This window comes from Pezoporus occidentalis, unplaced genomic scaffold (genome assembly GCF_034315485.1).
Source record: "Pezoporus occidentalis ecotype Australia unplaced genomic scaffold, CSIRO_AGI_Poc_V1 ctg7, whole genome shotgun sequence".
NCBI lineage: Eukaryota > Metazoa > Chordata > Aves > Psittaciformes > Psittacidae > Pezoporus > Pezoporus occidentalis.
In genome coordinates, this window is record NW_026916052.1 from 9,963,694 (window position 1) to 9,985,263 (window position 21,570).

The 21,570-nt window shown below is 41.5% G+C and overlaps 1 protein-coding gene across 7 annotated transcripts in view; it reads left to right on the plus strand.

Moving 5' to 3' along the window:
* LOC134175569 (SAM and SH3 domain-containing protein 1-like) overlaps positions 1 to 21,570 on the plus strand; it is a 540,237-nt gene that overhangs the window by 437,346 nt on the left and 81,321 nt on the right. For 6 of the 7 annotated variants that reach the window (XM_062641663.1, XM_062641662.1, XM_062641661.1 and 3 more), the window contains one exon: positions 6,402 to 6,530. In XM_062641663.1, coding sequence (XP_062497647.1) covers positions 6,402 to 6,530 — 129 coding nt within the window. Of the gene's footprint in view, positions 1 to 2,002; positions 3,078 to 6,401; positions 6,531 to 21,570 lie in introns of those variants that run through there. The other variant, XM_062641667.1, reaches the window with a different exon arrangement.

Consider the following 21,570-nt stretch of genomic DNA (forward strand, 5'->3'; position numbering starts at 1 on the left):
TTGTGTGTGCCCTTTCCATGTACATTTATACTTTAATAGGAAAAAGTCAGATCTTTTCCCTTATGGTTTCTGACCTCTTCCTAGCCTCCCAGTTTATGCATGTGCTGTGGCCATAGCTGATTAGTTTTTAAGTTAGGAACTTGTATAGTACATTGTGTGTTGAAATCCGCATTGCCATGTGCAGATGGAGACCCATCTGTCTCCCTGACCAAACAGGCTTGTGGCATGCACGCCTTTTTTTACAGTTTTGAGATTTGTGCAGTTGCATAGATTTCACCTGATGTCTTAGAGAGTGAGCACATACATCTGATATCAAGACCTCTTTCCTGGCTTTCCTAACAGCGGTTGGAATAGGACTAGGATACGCTGGAATATGTAGTTTTGTAATACATTTTTGCAGAATCTGAGATAGAAAAGCACAAACACAGGTAGCTTTTTCTAAAGCTTATTCTTCATGGAAATTTATGCAGAAAGTATGTATGCTGTGCCAGTGCCTGGTATTTTGGTTTGTATGCAGGTTCATGAAATGTATCTGTTACCTAGCAAATTCCATTATTCCTCCTTAGCTAATAGTGTTGTTTTTTTTTATTACTAATATTTAAATATGAACGTGGTTTTACTTAAAATTTATTTCCAGCAGAACTCTCTGACAGAACATTTTTCCCCTTTACACTTGCAGATGTCAGATACAATGGATTTTGCCAGCACATTAAACTAACTGATGTGCAGTGACCGATAAATCCTAACTTTATAATAAGTGTCAAATCGTTCCAACTTTTCTTTGTAGTCACTCCATTAACAGGAATCCCGATGGATTCCTTTGGTATTCACATGCATATCAGAACTAATTCTCTGGGAATTCCAGGGCAATTCATCATTTACTCTGTGTTTTATGATGCCAGAAAATGTTGCATGCATACATTATAAGATGGAAATTTAGGAACACATTTGACAACAGAAAATAGAAATCTGAGGTAACTTCTGTTTTCATTAGAATATTTTATTAAATCTTCATTTTACATTTAATACTTTAAAACTAGTGGGTTGTTTACTTTCCTGGCTATGAGACTATTCTATGGAAAGCTGTCAGGCAGTAGTGAAGTCTTAGGAGAAACATGTTCTAACTTTTTACAAATAAATTAAAGCATTTCAGGAATGATATTTCTGCTCACTATTTGTGTTGCTTATGAATTTTTTCCACCAGAGATCTGTGAGGTTATATAGCTGGAACATCGCAGTTTGTATGGTAATAAACATAACTGGTGCGAAGCAGTCTTCATGGTAGGGCTTTGTTTAACTGTGAAATTTGTGACAAAATGAGAAAGAGTTTATTATGAGGTCTTGGTTTTAAAAATATTACTGACCTAAAGCAGTTAAGAGCACATCAGTTGCTACTGAATTACAGATACAGTGGTAGGAATAAATTTGAAAGCTGTGGAGCTTCTTTATTACTCTCATAAGCTATTTCAAGTATGGGACCTATGTCAAAATGAGACAGTGGTGCATAACTGAAGACATTATACATTTCAGTGGTTTATGATTTTTGGTATCAAATAACTGTATGCTTTTTTTCCTACCCGTGAAACTAAAATGACAGGCCATGTTTGCTTAGACCTTGTTGTATTAGTATTAAAATTGAGACCACAGTGTAGGGCTCTTAATAGGAAGACTTTTTTTTCTATTATCTTAAAAATCGTATGCAAGCCAAATGAGGAAAGCAAAAAGCAAAAGGAACTTACTAAAATTAACATTGGCTTTTATTCCTTATGCATCCATAATATGTAATTCTTTATTCATCAGTAATATTTAAAAATATTATTAGTTATGAATGCTTTTATTATTCTATTTTATAACAAAGCTGGGGATATTTTTAAGACATTTTGGACAATTCCTTTGTAAGGGAATGAACGACTTCTCAAGCTAGAGCTTATGCTTTGCGTATAAATATTTTAAAGTACCCCCCAAAAAATAGTACATAGAACTGATGGTGATTTTGTGTGAGAGTTTAGAATTGTTTGGACGAGGTAGCAGTCAATGACTGGACAGACAAAACAACGTAGTTCAAAATTCATCTTGTTAGTTGTAGTTTGATCTCTAAAGTAGATCCCCTCTGCCATTATCAGTGGGTTATAAAAGTAAAGCATCTTCTCTTTTAGTTTTGCAATACTTTTAATAGCATTTGAGGAATAAAGGAGGTGGGTGGAGGCTTCCTACATATAACTGTATAGAGGAATAAAATTGGAGGTAATATAAGTCAGTCATACGATCTTTTGTTAAGGATGGCATCATTTTCTCACGTCACATGAGTGGATGCTGCAAGGTGTGAAATACTTGCTGTCTTTGGCTTGGATTGATTTGGTTATCTGTGTTTCTTTCAGCAAGAGTAATGCTTTTTGGATACCTGTACACATAAGCTCATAAAAGAAGCTCTTTGCCACAGAAAGAAATGATTCAGTTGGCATCTTCCACTACAACTTCCTGGCAAGCTGAGATGTAAATGCAAATGTTTGTATTTTTGTTCTCATTTTTCAAAGCTAGAGACTTCAAACCCCAAAGCTGTCTGCATCTGGCTGGGAGGTTGTGTGCTGCTTTTGTGGAATGGTAATCTCCTAAAGCTAGCTGCCCTTGGTCTGGTAACCCAGCAAAAGTGTATGGCAGAGTTGCGATATGTTTCAGTTACCAGTTTTCATCTCCTACGATCTTGTGGGTTTTCTGTTCCTTCAATTTTTTTTGGACATTAAGCTTGTGTTCACACAGGACTAGTCTTCCCCAGAGACCTGGCATGAGCTGTGTTTGGAGCATAGCCTCTAATGTGAATCCGGAGCACTGACAATTCCTTCTGTCGGTCAGGCTGATGCCTGCAGCTCAGCTTCTCTGGACAGTGCAGCACTGGCGGACAGGGTTGCTTGTGAATAGGCCTTTCTTTGTAGTCACGTGCTCACTGGCAGTGGGGCCACATGCGTTCCACAGGCTTTAATTGGGTCTAGCAATTGAGCTAATTTTGTTAGGGGAAAGTTGCAAGCCTTCAGCCTTTTAGAGACCATCTTTAAAAAAAGCACAGCAAACTGCATGCTAATGTAAGTGAAAAATGAGCATTGTCAGATCCATTGAGCAGCACCATTGGTATCCTGGAGCAGTCCATGACCATGCACCAGAGGAGGTGGTGGGAAGGTGTGCAGAGAAGCACTGGAGTATGCTGCTATCGTCACCTCAGCTCCACACAGCTCTCATAAGCTAAAGTTCACGTGGTATGTTTGGATCTGGAGTATATCACTCAGTCATAGAATCAACTAAGTTGGAAAAGACCTAGAAGATCATCGAGCCCAACTGTCAGTCCAGGACTGTCAAACCCAACACTAAACTGTGTCACTAGGGGTAAACTGATCTCCCCTTGTGGCTGCCCCTTATGATCTCCAGTCACAGCCACCCCTCATCTGCCCCCTCACAGTGGCCCATGCTATATAGCTGCTGCTCCTATGCCTTGTGGCCATACCTCATCTTCCCACAAGATCTCATGGTTACCCCTCATGGCCCATGGCCGCCCCTCACGCCCCATGCCTGCCCCTGCTCTCACCTCATGAGCTCACCTCACAACTACCCTACCTTTCCCCTCATAATCTTCCCTCATGGCTGCCCCTGCTCTCTGCTCACTATCACTCCTCATCGCTATCCCCTCTGTCCCCTCATGATGTCCCCTCAAGGCTGCCCCTCCTGCCTTCTCACCATTTCCCCTCACAGCTATCCCACCTCTCCCCTCACGGCGGCTCCTCCTGTCCCCTCACGATCTTCCCTCACAACCACCCCTGCTCTCCCCTCACAGTCTGCCCTCATGGCTGCCCCTGGCCTCCCTTCATGATCTTCCCTCGCAACTGCCACTCCTCTCCCCTCACAGACTCCCCTCAAGGCTGATCCTGTTCTCTCCTCATCATCTCCCATCATGATGTCCCATCATGGCCTCTCCTCCTCATGGCCATCTTCACAGGTTGTACCTGTATCTGGGCACGTTTACTCTATGAAACGTAACAGTTTTCAGAATGGAAGGAGAAGACGGACTGATAAGGTAGAAAGGTAATTTCATACTGTTCTAATAAAGCAATAGTTTCCCCTCTTGTCTGTGTATTATTACTGTTTCCAGCTCCTATACTCTTAACTGGCAAATCTTATCAAGGAATAAACAAACTGGCTGGGGAAGATACTCCAAAGTGGGCATTTTTTTGTAACCCTTAGAGGGATGTTACGATGGAGTGGCTGCAGTTCAGATGTCATGCCATCTGTTTGGAAGTCATACAGGTTTTCTTATTGTCTGCAACAGCAAGCAAACAAAGGCTAAGTTTTGGGGTTGCAGCCTGTAGCATTAGTTAATCCCTACTGAGGGTGCAGACCTAGTGAAAGCAGCTCATTGTGCCTGTGGGATCAGCAAGCATGCCCTCAACCAGTGGAAGAGTGTCCAGTTTCACAGGCAGATGTGTGGAGGTTGTGGCACGGGCAGAAAGTCAGTTTCTTTCCCAGTTTGCTGGAAAGCAATGGATGGCAGAGAGGTGGCTGGAGGAAGAGTTATTCTTGCTGCCCACTGGGCAGGTGGTATGCCTGCTCTGGAAGAAAGGCAGGGTAACACTATTGTGCTCTCAAAGATGTTGTTTATATGCTTGTTTAGCGGTGTAGAAAGTTGTTTGTCTGAAGCTCTGGACAATCTGAAGTTCCCAGAAGTGTATTTGCAGTAAGGAAACTGATCTTTTGATATTTGAAAAATCTCCTGTTTTGAGATCTTTAGCATGTTGAGAGATAGGAAAAAGAGTAAAAAATACATAGGTATGTATATGTACCTTCATAGAGGAGTGGGTGTGCATACATATATATTTAGCGTAGTTAATTTGCTTCTCTTGCTCCAACAGGTGACATGCAAGTTATTTTCCACCTGTACTGTACTCAGAAGTTTTAAGAAACTGCAGGCTGTTCTGAATTTGGGGAATGTGGAATTTGAGATACCTATTGCATGTGTGGAATTGCACTTTTTTAAAAAAATGAGTGTGTTTCACAGAATCTGAGATTTAATAGGTTTTCAATTTGATTTAAACTGGAATGGGGGGAGGGGTGTTTTCAATTCTCTGGAAGTTCTACCTTATTAGAACAGAGCTGCCTCTTCTGCATAGTCAAGAACCCTGAAAGTAGGACCACATAATTATTTCCAAATGGCAATTTGGTATAGATAGTAAGGTGTGGCTTCTAATTAGAAGATTTCCTCCTAGCGTGTATGCTAAAAGTTTGCATTGCAATGTATATATATTATTAGCATTAAATTATTTCTTAATTGCTCAGTTTTTTTCTTAATATTCAAGAGATAAGTTTGTGTTGCGTCTCTTAACAGCAACAAGGAAACAACACTCTGCAGTGTATTCTTGCTCTTTCAGAATATACACATAGCATAGATTGTTTCCTTTTAAAGAATGTATACAGTAACATGTGTGTTCTTTCATAAGTTAGGCAGATAGAGAACAAAATTACTCCATCCCATCTTTTGGACCTATTTTAATTGTGTGCATGTTGTACCAAGCAAAATGGGTAACTCCCCCTGCCCACCCCCTCGTTCAGTCCTCTGTGGCATACCTACCTGAAGTTTAGAAGGATTTCTTATGCTGCTTAAAATTCAGCCTCTTTTTTGTTTTGTTTTGCATTTTTCCCCTTATTTATCCATCATTTAAAACATATTAATTTCAGGCGTAATTAACAAATGATTACAATTAGATTCCTGGCTGTATCCAATTCATTAACAATGTAGCAATCCTGCCTAGCAGCCCCTAGCTCCTGGGACTGCGCAAACCATGTTTCTGCCTCCAATATATCTTAAAAGACCAACTGGCAGAGTGTCTTTGTGGGCGGCATAAATGTGCCTGTTTGAAGTCATTTGGCTGGAATTGTTTGCAGTCTGGCTGATTGTGCTTATAGGCAAGAAGTTTAATATTTTAAATTGCTGTTAGTCATTGTCAAAGGAAGCAGGGCTACTCCCAAGTAAATAAGGTCAGTGAAATGTACGTAATGACCGATTATTGGATGAGTGGGCAGCTGCTTGGGAGAACCAGATGGAATATGAATGCATGTGGGTGGGAAGGAATTGAGGCAGATAGTGCCTGGGGATATGTTGTTCCACTGTTGTGCATTGCTGTCCCTGCCTTCTCTCTCTGTGTAGGAATTAGCAAGGTCCCACCTGTTTCTGAAGAGCTGCTGTGGTATTGCTTTTCCAAACTGTTCTGGCATGTTAGCATGCTTGGGGCTAGGGATTGAGAGGATGACCCAAGAACTGTATGCTGGATGTGGTGCAGGAACGGGGTCTCTCTCAGAGTTGTGCTGTTACTGTTAAATTAGAATTTTAAAATTAACCTTTTTTTCTTCTGTCTCCACCATAGGATGGGTCACTGGGAAATATTGATGACCTGGCACAGCAGTATGCAGACTACTATAATACTTGTTTCACGGATGTGTGTGAGAGGATGGAAGAGCTGCGCAAACGGAGGGTTTCCCAAGACCTTGATATGGTATGTAGAGAAATTACAACTTCATTAACAAAAGATTGCCATCCCTGCCTCAGATGAAGAATTGGTATCTCAGCTTGAAGGTTCTACACAGGGAAATTAACTACGTGATTGTGTTCATGCACACAAACATTTCAGCCAACTCAATTAAACACTTGGAAATTAGTAGGATTAGTTGTTTCTCCAAGTATTTGTTATGATTCATTAAGCCTTGGAGTCTGCATTTCTTAGCTCTTCTTTAATTAAAGTACTTTTGCTTGCTCATATTTGCTTGCAAACTTCAACTCTTGGAAGTAAGATCATGTCTGATGAAAGTGTTCCCTTGCTCCAAGATGCTTCAAGTGTGAGCACAACAAAACTGTGTTCTGTTTTTCAATTGCATTGTATGAACTGTTAAAGTACTGCTTCTCAGAAGTCCAAGGCGCATACTGGTTTCAGGCTCCCAAATGTAAGCAGTCTTCAATTTTGTTAACCCTTTTCCATTATTATGCATTACAGAAACTGTAGCAAGGGACATTGGGTCACTGAAGCCTTAAGAGTGGAGGGACCTTGGGAGGCCTGTAAGCCAACCTTCAACTTCAAGCAGTGTCAATACTAAATTCAGACCAGATTGCTCAGGGATTTATCTGATTGGGTGTGAAGACCTCCAAGGATGAAGACTTTGCAGCCTCTCTGAGCAGCCTGTTGTACTGCTTGACTGTTTTAACTATGAGCTTTTTTTCCCCTGATATCCTATGCAGTAGCCCCATGACAATTTATAACTGTTGTCTCGCATTCTCATGCCATGCACCACTTCCGTGAAGAGCCAGGCTCCACCTGTTTGATAACCTCTCCATGGGTACCAGCAGGCTGCCAGTAAAAGCCTCGTTGAAGGTGTCTCTTCTCCAGGATGAATCTCCTAGCTCTTCTTGTAAAGCAAGGGCTCAAGTCCTTGAGCGCTTTGGTGGCCCTCCACACACCTACTGAAGTTTGTCAACACATTCCTAAGCACACAAGATTGTAGAGTTGGAGGTGGTAGTCCAAGAATGGTCTGAGAGGTGCCAGGGAAGGGGAAGGATTACTTCCCTCTATCTCCTGTCTACACTGCTGTTGACATGGTGTGTGATGCTGCTGGCTGTCATTGCTGCCCTGGCACGCTGCTGGCTTGTGCTAAGCCTACTGTCCTCCATGCCTTTTCCGCAGAGCAGCCCTGCCCTCAAGCATATTGACTGCAGCCTGAGGTGGGCATCATCCATTACCTATTTCCTCCTGGGGTATCTAGCAGGATAGGCTGCTGTACTACTCTGCTTGTACTTGACTTCCAAGTACAGCACGTTAAACACTACTCTTAAAGCCCAACTAGCTGTTTTTTCATCCATTTAGCTGTGTGGACTGCCTGGGGACTCCCACTTTAGCTGCAACTAAAGGTGACTATGGGTCACCCACATACCTCATTTTTTGTTAGGTTTAAGAAAGAACCTCTTAAGAGGCCTGTTGCAAAAACATCATGTGTTTTCACTTGCTGGACAATTTCCTTACTGTCCTTCAACAGTAGTGAATGTTTGTCAGTACTTATGGTATACGTCTATGTATTACTGATTTCTGTGGTTTTTTTCATTGCAGACTTCTTTGTTAGTTTTCATAACATTCATCATGATCATCTGTGACAGAGAAAAAAGCTTTTAAGTCTGCTTTGTTAGGTCTTTAGTGCTAAGTCTGTGTTTCCCAAAAGTATCGTGTGTTTTTACGTACAGATTTACCGGTATTTCCTTCAAGTCTTGTCTCTCAGAAAACAGGTTACTGAAGGACTCTTTTTTTTTTTTTTTTTTGTGTGTGTGTGTGTTATTTTGTCACTTACAGTTTTGCTCTGGTGGTGACTTTTGCATAACAACCAAAGTATGGTTAATACCTCTACTGAGGCACAGCACTGTGGCAGAACCAGCATGGGATCTGACCACAGTTCTGCAGTTCCTCTACCAGATCAAATCCTTCAAGACAAATCTGGGAACTGAAGCTGTGTGTCTTCTACCTTTGCTTCCTTGCTTCCCCGGATCCTAGTACTGACTACCAGCACAGAGTCTTTTTTCAGCAGCTGTACATGATGACATGGATTACTTAAGGCTACTTTCTTATTGGGATTCCAGTTTAGCAGCTGAGAGGCTTCCAGAGCTTGGATGGACTACAGACTATAGTTACACAATGAATGGCTGCAGAGTAACTCATCTCCTCTGTCCCACTGAAGCTTGCTAGTTCCTTCTTTATTTTTAAATGGGAAAAAAAAGAAGTATTTTGCAGATCTGTTGCTGCCCAGAAGTTCCAAGTGTTAAACAGGAAAGCCCTTTATAGACAGACCCTTGAAGCTTCTGTTCAAAGAAGCTGATAGCACAGAATCGTGGTTCTCATAAGAACTCCCATGCTCATTGTGCCTGGTATTCTGGGTAGCTGTTGGCAGAAATGAAACCCTGTTTCAAGGCACTCTTGGAAGGCAGCTCCTGTGCTGGGTAATGAAGTGTGCCTTATGGCAGGAGAGGACTCCCTTCCATTTAGACAGATGGGCCTAATTTGGCTCCCTTCACTTCCGAAGCTGCAGAAGCCAGGCTGGAGAAAGCCATGTGAGCTTAATTAACTCACATCAAAGGTGCAGAGCTTCACGCTGGTTTAAATGGATGTGAGCTAACCCAAGATATATCACTGAGTGATTCACTAGCTCATTCTGCTTGAGAGAAGCTACAGTTAGATAAAATGGCTATGGGAAGAGACATCTGGAGGTTCCTTTTCAGTGACTCTCGTACTGCGTTTGCTTGCTCTATTAGTCCAGTGATGACTTCTTGAACTGTCAGGTCAGAGAGAAGATATTGCAATTGAAAATTAAATCAGTGCTCAATTTTTGCTACATCCATCACCACCACAATACAGTTTCTGGATATCAGGTAGCCATTCTGCTGATAACACATAAGACTGTAGATATTAGCTCACATCCACAACAACAGCATTCAAACAGTGGTGACTGCAGCTGAAACTCACTCTCAAGAATAAGTAGGCAGGCTTGACTTGTGTACACAGGTAGCAGGAAGTGGCTATATTGACTGGAATGTATTTTTGGTGTGATAGAGTAGTAGGCTCTTTTATAATCTGCTGTACAGACAGGAGTTGGTTTAAACAGTAGAACTATTGAAGTGACTGCAAAACTACTAATGTGAAAGTCAGTTCAGAAGAGTGACTCATTTGTTGTGATATTTTTCCTCTCTTTACGGTTTGAAGAAAGGTGATGTATTTGCAGAGGGTTTGGAATAGTGAGTGGGGAGTAATGCTGGTGAAAATGCTAGAGCATCTCACAGATGTGCTGTGGTAGCAAAATACATGCACCCAATAGCAAGTATATGCAGCCCCAAAATTGTTATGCACCAATATTATTGGGCTGTTAGTCCAGCCTGCCTTTGTTCTGTTGTACACTGCTCTTCTGACAGGGGTGAGGAGGGACAGTTCTGTATATATACCTTCTCTTCCCAGCAGTGTGGCTGTGTCGGACCTGGAAGTAGGCAGTACTGCTGGGGATTTGATGGAGTGAAGGTTACTGATTCATGAGAACCATGTACCATAGGATAAACCCAACTCCTGCACAGAGATTGGGTTTAAATGAAGAGTAAGGGAGTGGGGTAGGGGAGGTGTAAGTCTCTGTTGACAGCTATCTCAAAACTACAGATCCCATGTGCAAAAAGTATCATAAAGCAAAAGGTACTGGGATACATCTTTTAGATTTTATAATCATGAAAGATCAGGCAGTCAGCAGCTGTGATATAGCTGGGAGGCTGCAGCTTGCTTTTTGGATGACAGTCTGCCTCTAAAATGCAGTATGAGTCATAAATAATATGTAGTAGAAACATGAAAGGCCAAAGTTAGGTTTGGAGCTGCTTTTACTGAACAAAGAGTGGGTCACCCCAGGGGTTGAAGTGTCCTCTAGAAGTTGCCCAGAGAGGCTGCATCAGGAGGGCAGTGCAGTAACAAAGAAGTGTCTGAGCTGGCAGAGTTTTGCCAGGAACATGTATTTCACACTGGCTCGCCCAGATCGCCCTTTGTAGCATGTCCTCTGGAAGGACAGAAATATGAAATGTTTATTGCTGCTTCTGTACACGTTGAGATCATTTTAAGCTATTTGGGAGCAAGTGTTGATATCTTGATTATATTTTGTGTTTTCTAATCAGCTCTCCAACCTTTCCTATCAGACCATGGCCATTTCAGTCTAGATATCCTGCTCTGGAGTTGAATTTTTAAAAAATCACTTGGTAAAATTGTTTGGGAGAGCAGCATATCTTGTAAAAAAACAGTAGCTGCAGATGGAGCTGAACACAGAGTATTTTTCCAAATAGGAGTTCCGTCAAGGATTGTTAGTTGTCCCTAACCACAATAACTGCTTTTTGCATTTGGAATTGTGCCTCTGTTTTTGTAATGGAGAATGTGCTTGGGTTTGGACATTAATGTTTGTGAACAGAATGGGAGTTGCCCACATTTCCTAGCATTTGGCCTATTCCTGTGCACCATGTGGCTTTCTGGCTGAGGAAGAACTGCATTCAGAGTAGCTATAGTGGATTTTCAGGCCTATAATGAATATATCACTGGTAATACTGAGCTGGACATCTGCTAAAATGCAGTTACAGCCAGAAAAGTGACTCTGTGAGGATGACACTTTGGTACGGCTTGTACAATATCCTCATTTCTAAACTGGAGAGACATGGATTTGATGAACGGACCGATTGGTGGATAAGGAGTTGACTGGATGGTCACACTCAGAGTTGCAGTCAACAGCTCGATGTCCAAGTGGAGACCAGTGAGAAGTGGTGTTCCTCAGGGGTCAGTATTGAAATCGGCCACATGGACAGTGGGATTGAGTGCATCCTCAGCAAGTTTGCCAATGATACCATGCCAGCAACACCATGCCATCCACAGGAACATTGACAGGCTTGAGGGGTGGGCCGGTATGAACATCATGAAGTTCCAAGTACAAGGTCCTGCACCTGAGTTTGGGCAATCCCAAGCACAAATACAGGCTGGGAGGAGAATGGATTGAGAGCAGCACTGAGGAGAAGGTCTTGGTTATGCTGGTTGACAAGAAGCCAGCAGTATGTGGCTGCAGCCCAGAAAGCCAGCTGTGTGCTGGCCTGCATCAAAAGAAGCATGACCAGCAGGTTGAGGGAGGTGATGAGAATCCCCCTCTACTCCACTGTCATGAGACCCCCTCTGCAGTACTGCCTTCAGCTTTGGGACCCAAAACACAAGAGGGACGTGGACCTGCTTGATCAAGTCCAGAGGAGGGCCAAAAAGATAGCCAGAGGCCTGGAGCACCTCTTGTATGGAAACAGGCTGAGGGAGTTGAGCTTGTTCAGCCTGAAGAAAGCTGCAGAAGGACTTTAGAGCAGCCTTCCAGTACCTAAAGGGACCTACAAAAATACCTGGAGAGGGACTTTTTACAAGGGAAATACAAGAGGTAGTGGCTTAAAGCTGACAGAGGGTAGATTTAGATTAGATACTGGGAAAAAAAATCTTCACTGTGGGGGTATTGACATGCTATAACAGGTTGCCCAGAGAAGTTGTGGATACCCCATACCTGGCAGTGTTCAAAGCCAGGTTAGATGGGGCTTTGAGCAGCCTAGTCTAGTGGAAGATGTCCCTGCCCATGGCAGGGAGGTTGGAACTGGATGAGCTTTAAAGTCCCTTCCAACTTAACCATCCTGTGATTCTGTGATCTGCTTCCTTTGTATCTTCAGAATCATAACTGGTTGGCTGACTGACAAAACCAGGTTTGCCTTGCCTGTCAGCAGGGCAGAATGGCATTAATGTAGCTGTGAAAGAGCAAACTGCATTCTGTTGTCTCATTCATCACTGACAGCATCCAGCTAACTGCTGCTGCCAAGGTCTGTATTGTAGTTGATGATTGTGAAGTCAAAGAACAGCTTGAGGTTTTCTGATTGACTCTGACAGGTAGGATTGTGGCACTGAGAAACTGCACTAATCTTTTGACTTGTAAACTACGTATGTTTAAAATTAATGCCACTGGAAAGCTGTAAAGCACACAAGTATAACTTTATGGTTTTTTTTCCATCCACTTAATTCATTTTGATGTGTAAAAGAGGGAAATGTTCAGAATCTCTCTATGTACATGGTGGTAAAGTTCAGTGTTTTTTTACAGTACCTGCACATGTGCATATGCACAGTCAGAAAATACAAATGAACATATAACCAACGTGAGTTTCTTATTTTGCTGCTCACAATGTATGTAGTCCTTAGAAGGCTTGGATGTGTGTGGTTTTGAAAGATGCTCAGCAGTCAGTTTTCAGTTACAAATGGAGTTGACCATCTAGAAAATGTCATCATGGATAAGTGGTATGTGTCCAGCAAGACAGAGTAGAGGAAAAGTGACAATAGTCAAATAATTAGTAATTTGAGTGGTAAAGTAAGTTGGCTTTAACCTTTTTAGAGTATATTTGTCTGATAGGTACTGTTGGTTGGTGATATCACAAGACTACTTGAGAAAGTAGCCAGCCCTCACTGAAGGATACTGAAATACCCAAAACTGCTGTAGTCAGTGATTGATCTGTATTTAAGAAATCTCCATGATGGTTAGCCACTGAAACTGGAGTTAGGATGCACAACAGCTTCGTGGAGTCTGCCTGTGCCTGTTCTATACCTGGCTCTAGCCACATCTGCTGTCCTTTTCATCTTACATAAATCTCAGAATCCTAAACCAGACTGTATTCCCTGCCATGAAATCATCAGTTCTGTTTTGCAAATGCAATACTGGCTGCTTTTACCTTGTCCTGAGAGGACACCTCTGTATCTTGCTGTTTTGTCTTGCTGGCTGCAAGAGGCTCTCTAAAGTATAAACAACATCTGAGTTGGATTAAAAAGTTATCTACAGCGCAAAAAAAAAGAGCTGGAGAACACACAGATAAGACTTATTAAATTTTGGAGAGTTTCCAGGCCTTATCAGGCAGACATGCAAGAGAGAAAAAGTAGCAGTAAAAGTCATGGACTTTCAAACACTTGTTTTTTGGTTTTGTTTTTCTCCAGTACAGCTTGAAGTAGAGAGAGTTTGCCTGAATGACGTGCACAAAGTAGGTTTCCGTAGAAAATACGTAATAGAGATTTACTTTGGGTGCAGTCTCAGTCTCTCAACATTTTATGCTTTATCTTCATTAATTCAATTCATAATAATATTTTCATCATTAATGGAGCTTTTCAAAGGTAGACACAATGGAAATTCTGGAACAGACAGGCTATTTTTAGTGTCTCATGTATTGCACACCAAGACAGCAAAGGCATTTAAATACAGAGCTAGCATTAAACATGAAAATAAAGCAAGGCTTGTTCCATACACAGCAAAGTGAATACTGTTCTTAAACAGTTCTTAGTCCACTTAGCACTAGCAGATTAAGTAAAAATCTCTCTGCTTTCTGAAAGCTAATTATCTCCTGCAGTCTCTCTACTGTTTTTGTTGGAAGTCCATTTATGAGTAATCCCTTAAGCAAAATCTATTTATAGGCAGAGTTTATAGGCTGGAGACTCAGCAGGCTGCACAGCTATGGTGGTTTGGGTGACTTTGTCTTCCTTTTCATACTTTCAGAGGGTCCTTGGTTTTTGTAGCATGATCTTCAGTTTACCACTGTGGTCTTCTGATGATGTTTGTATTTTTGGCAATGTCAGTGCTACAGGAAGAACAGGTTATCAAAGTAATTGCTGTTTTTTTTTCTGAACGGGTAATACTGTTATGAATAAAGTAATATTTATGTTTAAGTAGAAAAGATAACACACTTCTGGTAGTCTTGACTGGAAACTGTGGAGCGGAGAAATTCTCCTTAGCATTATAGACATTTTTCTAGCTATGCTTGATCTTTTAGCATCATCTGTAGTGATTTTCTTGTCCTTTTACACTCAACAGGACTTTTACTTTAAACCTAAGATCAATTGGATATGTATTCTTACTGCGCTGCTCTTTCATGCTAGAAGCACTGTGTATCTGTATCTGCTGGAACTGACAGACTAGATTTGTATTAACTCTGTGATTTAATCTCATTGGAGCCTGAGGACTTTGGGGGGAGGAGAGAATTGTTTGACTAAGTTCAGCTCCTTTTGTGTATTTTTTTTGTCCAATTCCTCCCCTCTGAATTTAAGATGACAGCAAAAATGGAAATGTGCAGCATCATTCTATCTGGACCATTAGGTAAATTTCATTGCAAAGGATACAATAGAGAAAGGAAATTAAACTGTCGTTTAAGAAGGTGCATCTCTGAGGGGAAAAAAAACCCTAACAACAACAGAAAAGGCAAAACCAACAAACAACCCCCTCAAACACCCGAACTCTGTGGTGAACTGTTTCTGTGGCATGCAGCCCAGCTTGCCATTCGCATATTACTAGAAGAATTCCAAAGTACCCAGATGAATGGATTTACTCTAGGAAGGACTGCAACTGTATTGGCTGTATCAGAAAAGTGTCAGACTTCTGCAATGCAGTGACAGCTCTAAACCAACAGAAGAATTAACCTAGAAAGCTTAATGTCTTGTATTTAGTTTACTCGTCTTTGTCCTTGTAAAGCTTCAGCTTGACTCCCCAGGCAGCCTCAGCCTCTGTGTACTCTCCTTTCATCCCACAACCACTGCTCTCCAGTGCATCTGTGTGAGGTGAAGGTGGCCGACTACAACTTCTGATGTCAACTAATTGTTGTGCTAGCTTGCATTTTTTTTTTTTTCTAAGCCCTTGCGTAAAGGAACACTACCATGGGTCCTTGAGAAATAGTAGGGTTATTGCTCAAGACAGAAGTCTTGAAGTTAGTGAGATATTAAAAAACTGCACTTACAAAAACTGTGACAGCCTTGTGGGTCATCAGGAAAAACAGGGTCTTCTTAATCAAGAATAAATTGAGAGCATGTTTTGATGAAAATGAGAAACACATCGCAAGTGTTTGTGCACATCTGGGATGTGTTTTGGGACGTCGTTCTCCACAGCAGAAGGACTGTCCTTCAACAAAGATGCCTAGAGGAAGGCAGGCCTTTGATCTCTCCATGTTTTATCTTCTTTGTCTTGTGTAGGTTTCCTGTTTCAGCAGTCTCTCCTGAAACACACAGGGAAATCCTCTGTTTCAAGCAAGATAGTCTGTGAATTTTGGTTTTGATGGAAAACTCGAGCAGTTTGAGGACATGTGATTTCTTTGGTGATTGATCAGCCTATTTTCCACAGAATAATGAAAAGGAATGGCTGTCAGCTGGAAACCCTTCTTCCTGACTCCCATGTCATATCTTTCTTTATTTCTAATGTCAAGTTTTCCCCAACAGTTTAGATTGCAGCTGTATCTTACATAAGGGAATGATGTATTTTGGGATTACTACATCCAGATTTTCCCTGGCTATAAGTATTTTTGGGCTGGTCAAGCAAATTGAGTTGGAGAAGACAAGAATCGTGTAAAAGTACATGAAAATGTATGGGTAATATTTTGCTAAAGGATTAAACTTCAGAACCTTATCAGAGGGATTGATTTTTTGCGTTACTGGGCGTGATGAGCAGAATCAGTCATGGATTAGGAAGTAATTAAAGAAGAAAGACTTGAAATGATTAGCAAAATCTGGAATTCATAAGCTCTTTATGAAGCTCATACTGGTAGTTTTTTGTTTATGTATTTTACCTGTTGCAGTTGAAGTTCCTGATAAGACCACAGTTATAATAATTTGGTTTAGGCTAAGTGTGAAAACAGTGGCTGTATGGTTGTGTACCCAGGCTCATTTAAGGATGTAAAGAAGGCAGTATTTACAGGAAGAGTATCTTATTGAATCAATGGATATCGCCATGGAAAAGCAGAGAAGCTTTTCATAAGGCTCTATTTGCAAGCCATCCAGATAAATTAGGAAGATAAAAGAAGCTAGCAAAAGAAAATTTAGAAATTGGAAACTTCCTTTAAGACTAACTAGGCTAACTAATAAATAATATTTGAAAGAAGTCCATCTCCCTTTAACCTCCAAGGGGCGCACGTTTCAAGCTTCACTCAGCTTTCTGTCTTGGTGGTTCCACAGACCTGTTCAGGTTTCTCCTCATTGTGGTATTCAGCAAAGGTTAAGCCATAGCTCAAGTCCATTTTGACAGAATTGAGAGCTTTTAAAGTTTTGCAGCATGTAGGAGGTGCTGAAAGTCATGCAAATGAGAAGTAAGAAGAAAGTCATCAGAGTAGCTTTATTATGTTCATGTGGTTAACTATGGAAAGCCACATAATTGGAGCCTTCACTTGCTGGCCTACACAGAAGCTCACAAAATAGTTTTATTTCTCCTTTGTGTAGCACTTTCCGCCCTCAAAACTCTTTGAAAACATTAATTAGCCTTTGTTGCATCTTTTGAGGTTGGTAATTTTAGCACCATTATCCCAACGTAGGCTTTGCCTTCCTGAGATTCAGCTGCTGATGAAGATACACCTATGTAATTCCCAAATTCCTCCTCTGTAGCTAAGTTTGCAAGACAGTAGCATGAACAAGTTAAGACCAACCTAGTAGCAGATGGTGGCGTTAGTCTGGGTCTACCTCAGTGTAGCAGTAAACAAATACTGGCCACAGGAGCAAATTAAGCAGTGCATGGGCAATGAGTGACAGTCTAAATGACCTGTGGCTCAAGCCTGAAGTCAGGTCCACTAGACCACACTTTAAAAAAACCCTAAAAGTCAGATGTGTGTTAAAATTGTGCCAGGCTGTTACAGTGTTCCTGACGTGGAGTATAGAGGTCTGGTGAAGAGTTCAGCTGGACTGATCAGTAGCTCACTGCCTGCCATCTCTTCTTCCTACCATCGTGCCTCTGCATTAAATAATTGTCTGACATATGGCAGGGATAATGTTAATACTTCACTGTGGAGTAGGCTGTCGTTTCTTCAATAATGCATTAGTTTCACTGCAATAATGTCAGTTGGTGATAGCAGAAAAACATGCTATTTCATCAGGGCCCAAACTAAGTATTTCGTTTTGAATCCTTGTGGGAAAGTATGGAAATGAAGGGCATGGTGTGCAAAGTAATAGATGGTGGTGGTTTAATCCAGTGGTGTAGAAAACCAAAGTTTGGTTCTCTCGTTTGCCTGAGGAAACTTGAACTCTTTTATTTCGAAGCAAAGCAATCTGCAATTTAATATTCTGTAGTCGTCTTAACCTTATCTGTTGATCAACCCTACTCACGTATATAAACAGTTCCTGGTGGAGCAATGGGGAATTACCAGTGTCTCATCTTCCAGGTAGACATCTCTCCACAAAGGTAATGAATCTTTACTAGCTAAATAATATAAATATTTTAAACAGGGTTCAACAGCTTTATTAGGAACAGAGTAGGAATAGTAATCTCAGCTTTATGGGTTTTGGCACCTTTTTATTTTATTATTTTGCATGCTTTGCTTATGTCATGTTTGAGTGATGCTCTTAACAAGGAGTCAAGCCACTGACCCTCTAGCAAAATTCAAGTTTATTTTTCTTGATCATTGTTTTTAACTCCATAACCAGTTTGGATAACTTTTGTTTGTAGGAGAGACAAATGCAGTGAGCGTTTCAGGGGACTTGGTAACTTAGTTTTTCCTTCTTTGAACTACTTGAACTGTTCTTCCCATATTTTTCCTTCGTTGAACTATTCATACCCCAAACCCACCCAAAATGGATTGGTCCAATGTGAGCTAGGTCTTGTCTCACCTCTTTAGCTGGAGGGAATTTCACTTAACAGCTAATAAAAACACCAAAGGAGATTTGGAAAGCTAAAAGTGTGTGTTACATCAATTAGTCTTTCAGATGTCTTTACAAGTAGAATGAAAATGGAATTGAGGCTTCTTGTGAGCAAGTGTGACTCATGAGTATTTAATGTAATTTTAATAGCTCCTTTTATTAAAAGTAGGCTATTAGAAGCTTTTAAGGAAGCTATTGACTGTCCATGTCCTCAACTTTGGTGGTTTGGTATCTATAATCATGTGCAAGAATTCATCTTATATATCATACTCAGAAAATTAACTTTTCTTGGCATAAATTGCACTGCGTATCCTGGTGTCAGTAGCTGCTGTGGCTCTTCTGAGGACTGGATAGGTAAGCAGGGCTTACAGAAGTTGGGCCTGTTTCTTAACACGGTTCATTACCTTTAGAACATGGTAAACTCTTTTGAGTAAGAATTTATAAGCCTGCAGAAAGGGTTTTCACCCCTTCTGTTGTCAGCAGCTTCAGAGCAACTATGATGCAGTTCTGTTAAGTGGCAAGATATGTTCAAAACAGAGAATGTCATGGACTATTAGGATGCATTAGGCATTTACGTTGTTCTGATGTTTTTTTTATCTCTGGGTTTGAGCATAAGAATTTTATTTCCACCACTGTTACAGAGCTACTAAGTGGCAGATGAAAGGTTCTCATTACCAGCACTGGATTTCTCTGCCTCTTCCCCAGATTGGAGGTAGGATAAAATACCCGAGGAAGTTGTGTTGTTCCAGAATTATCATGTCTGTCCCTCTGAGATACTTTACTTGACATAGTGCCCCTATACTGTCTCGTTACAGGAGATTCAAAGCTGTGGGAGGAGCCTCCATATTTATCTGTAATAACACTCCTTCACTGACACCATCTTTATTTTCCAGGTTATTCTTTCTAGTCCCCATCATCATCCCTTCCTTTAGCAGCTCAGCCTATGCTCTTCTGCCTTCCCTGTTTCACTCCACCCATGCATCTTTTCAAAGATTCACAACCTTTTCTTTCTTTGGTACTTGGAGCAGAAGAGAACTTGCACACCCTTTCTTCATTCACTTTGTCCCACATACTTCATTTTCTCTTTTTCTTGAGTGCTTTGAGTGCTATGCATTCCTTTTACCCTTCCATATTCCTTATTCTTTATCATACATACCTCCCTGAGTTGGATGTTATTACCTCATGGGGAGCAGGAGCTTTATGAAAGCAGCTATGCTATTTCTGCAAAAAAGCAGTAGAAATAATGTAAAATATCAGAAATCTATGAAAAAAAAAATCCCTTGAAGGCTCATAGCTTGGGGATGGTGCACATGCAAAATGTCTCCTTTAGCACAAAATAAATGAAAAGTTAAGATGGTGTATTGACCTGATGAAATCCAGTGGGTCCTGAAGGACCTGGCAAATGAAGTTGCAAAGCCACTGCCCATTATATTTGAAAAATCATGGCAGCCAGGTGAAGTTCCCAATGACTCAGAAAAGAGTAATATAACCCATTTTCAAGAAGGAGAAAATGGATGATCCAGGGAATTACAGACCAGTCAGTCTCATCTCTGTGCCTGGCAAAATCTTGGAGCAGATTCTGCTGGAAGACATGCTAATGCACATGAACAACAACAAGGTGGTTGATGACAGCCAGCATGGCTTCACTGAGGGTGAATCATAGAATGGTTAGGGGTGGAAAGGACCTTAAGATCATCTAATTGCACCCCCCCTGCCATGGGCAGGGACACCTCACACTAAACCGTCTCACCCAAGGCTTCATCCAGCCTGGTCTTGAACACTGCCAGGGATGGAGCATTCACAACCTCCCTGGGCAACCTATTCCAGTGCCTCACCACCCTAACAGGAAAGAATTTCCTTCTTATATCCAACCTAAACTTCCCCTGTTTAAGTTTTAACCCGTTACCCCTTGTCCTGTCACTACAGTCCCTGATGAAGAGTCCCTCCCTAGCATCCGTATAGGCCCCCTTCAGATACTGGAAGGCTGCTATGAGGTCTCCATGCAGCCCCATGAACAGCCCCAGCTTTCTTAGCCTATCTTCATACAGGAGGTGCTCCAGTCCCCTGATCATCCTCGTGGCCCTCCTCTGGACTTGTTCCAACAGTTTCATGTCCTTTTTATGTAGAAGACACCAGAACTGCGCACAATACTCCAGGTGAGGTCTCACAAGAGCAGGGTAGAGGGTCAGGATCACCTCCTTTGACCTGCTGGTTACGCTCCTTTTGATGCAGCCCAGGATACGGTTGGCTTTCTGGGCTGCAAGGGCACACTGAAGCTGGCTCATGTTCATTTTCTCATCAACCAACACCCCCAAGTCCTTCTCCTCAGGGCTGCTCTGAATCTCTTCTCTGCCCAAGCTGTAGCTGTGCCTGGGATTGCTCCGACCCGGGTGTAGGACCTTGCACTTGGCATGGTTAAACTTCATGAGGTTGGCATCAGCCCACCTCACACACGTGTCAAGGTCCCTCTGGATGGCATTCCTTCCCTCCAGTGTATCAACCGAACCACACAGCTTGGTGTCATCGGCAAACTTGCTGAGGGCGCACTCAATCCCACTGTCCATGTCAGCGACAAAGACGTTGACCAAGACTGGTTCATAAATATCACTGTTTCTTTTTCTTGATTCTGAACAATTTGCTGCCTCTTTTTTGAGCAACAGCACTGAAAACTGAGCATGTGATAGCACCTGAGGTCTAGTCAGGGCTGACAGGAGCACAAGGGTTGGTAGCATGTCATTAGCTTGTTTATATTTCTAATAGCTCTTTACGCAACAGCGTGACACTAAATTATGGTAATCCCTGCATCCTCTTTTGCCAACGTGTTAGCTTTCCAGATGTTCCTCACCCTGGATCTCTTTGTCTGAGTAGTTCTGTTTAAATCCAGTACCTTTCAGTTCTCTGTTTTGAATAGCATCTCATTTCAAAACATTAAGCCAGAATAAACTGCTTTTTCATCTGTTATTTCGCTAGCAGTGGTGTTCGATTCACATGTTTGTTTTTCTAGAGTGGAACCTTATATGAAAACAACCTTTGTCTATGTAATTGATAATGACAGTTCCTTCCAGCCCTTTGCTCCTTGGTAACGGAAATAAACAACAGTCTTTGCACTTTTCTTGCTTGATCTCTCAGCAGAGATCAAGCATATATTTATTGATCTAATATGTATATGCATATATAAAAACCCTCACGTTTATATAATATAGATCACTAATTTGACAAAAATTAGGCAACATTCTGGTGTGGCAATTTTTAATTGAGCAGTCCCATTATGTGCTCTCTTAGTCATCTTAATTGATGTAGGTATCTTTTCATCTACTTCTGAAAAGCATGTGCTACTGTG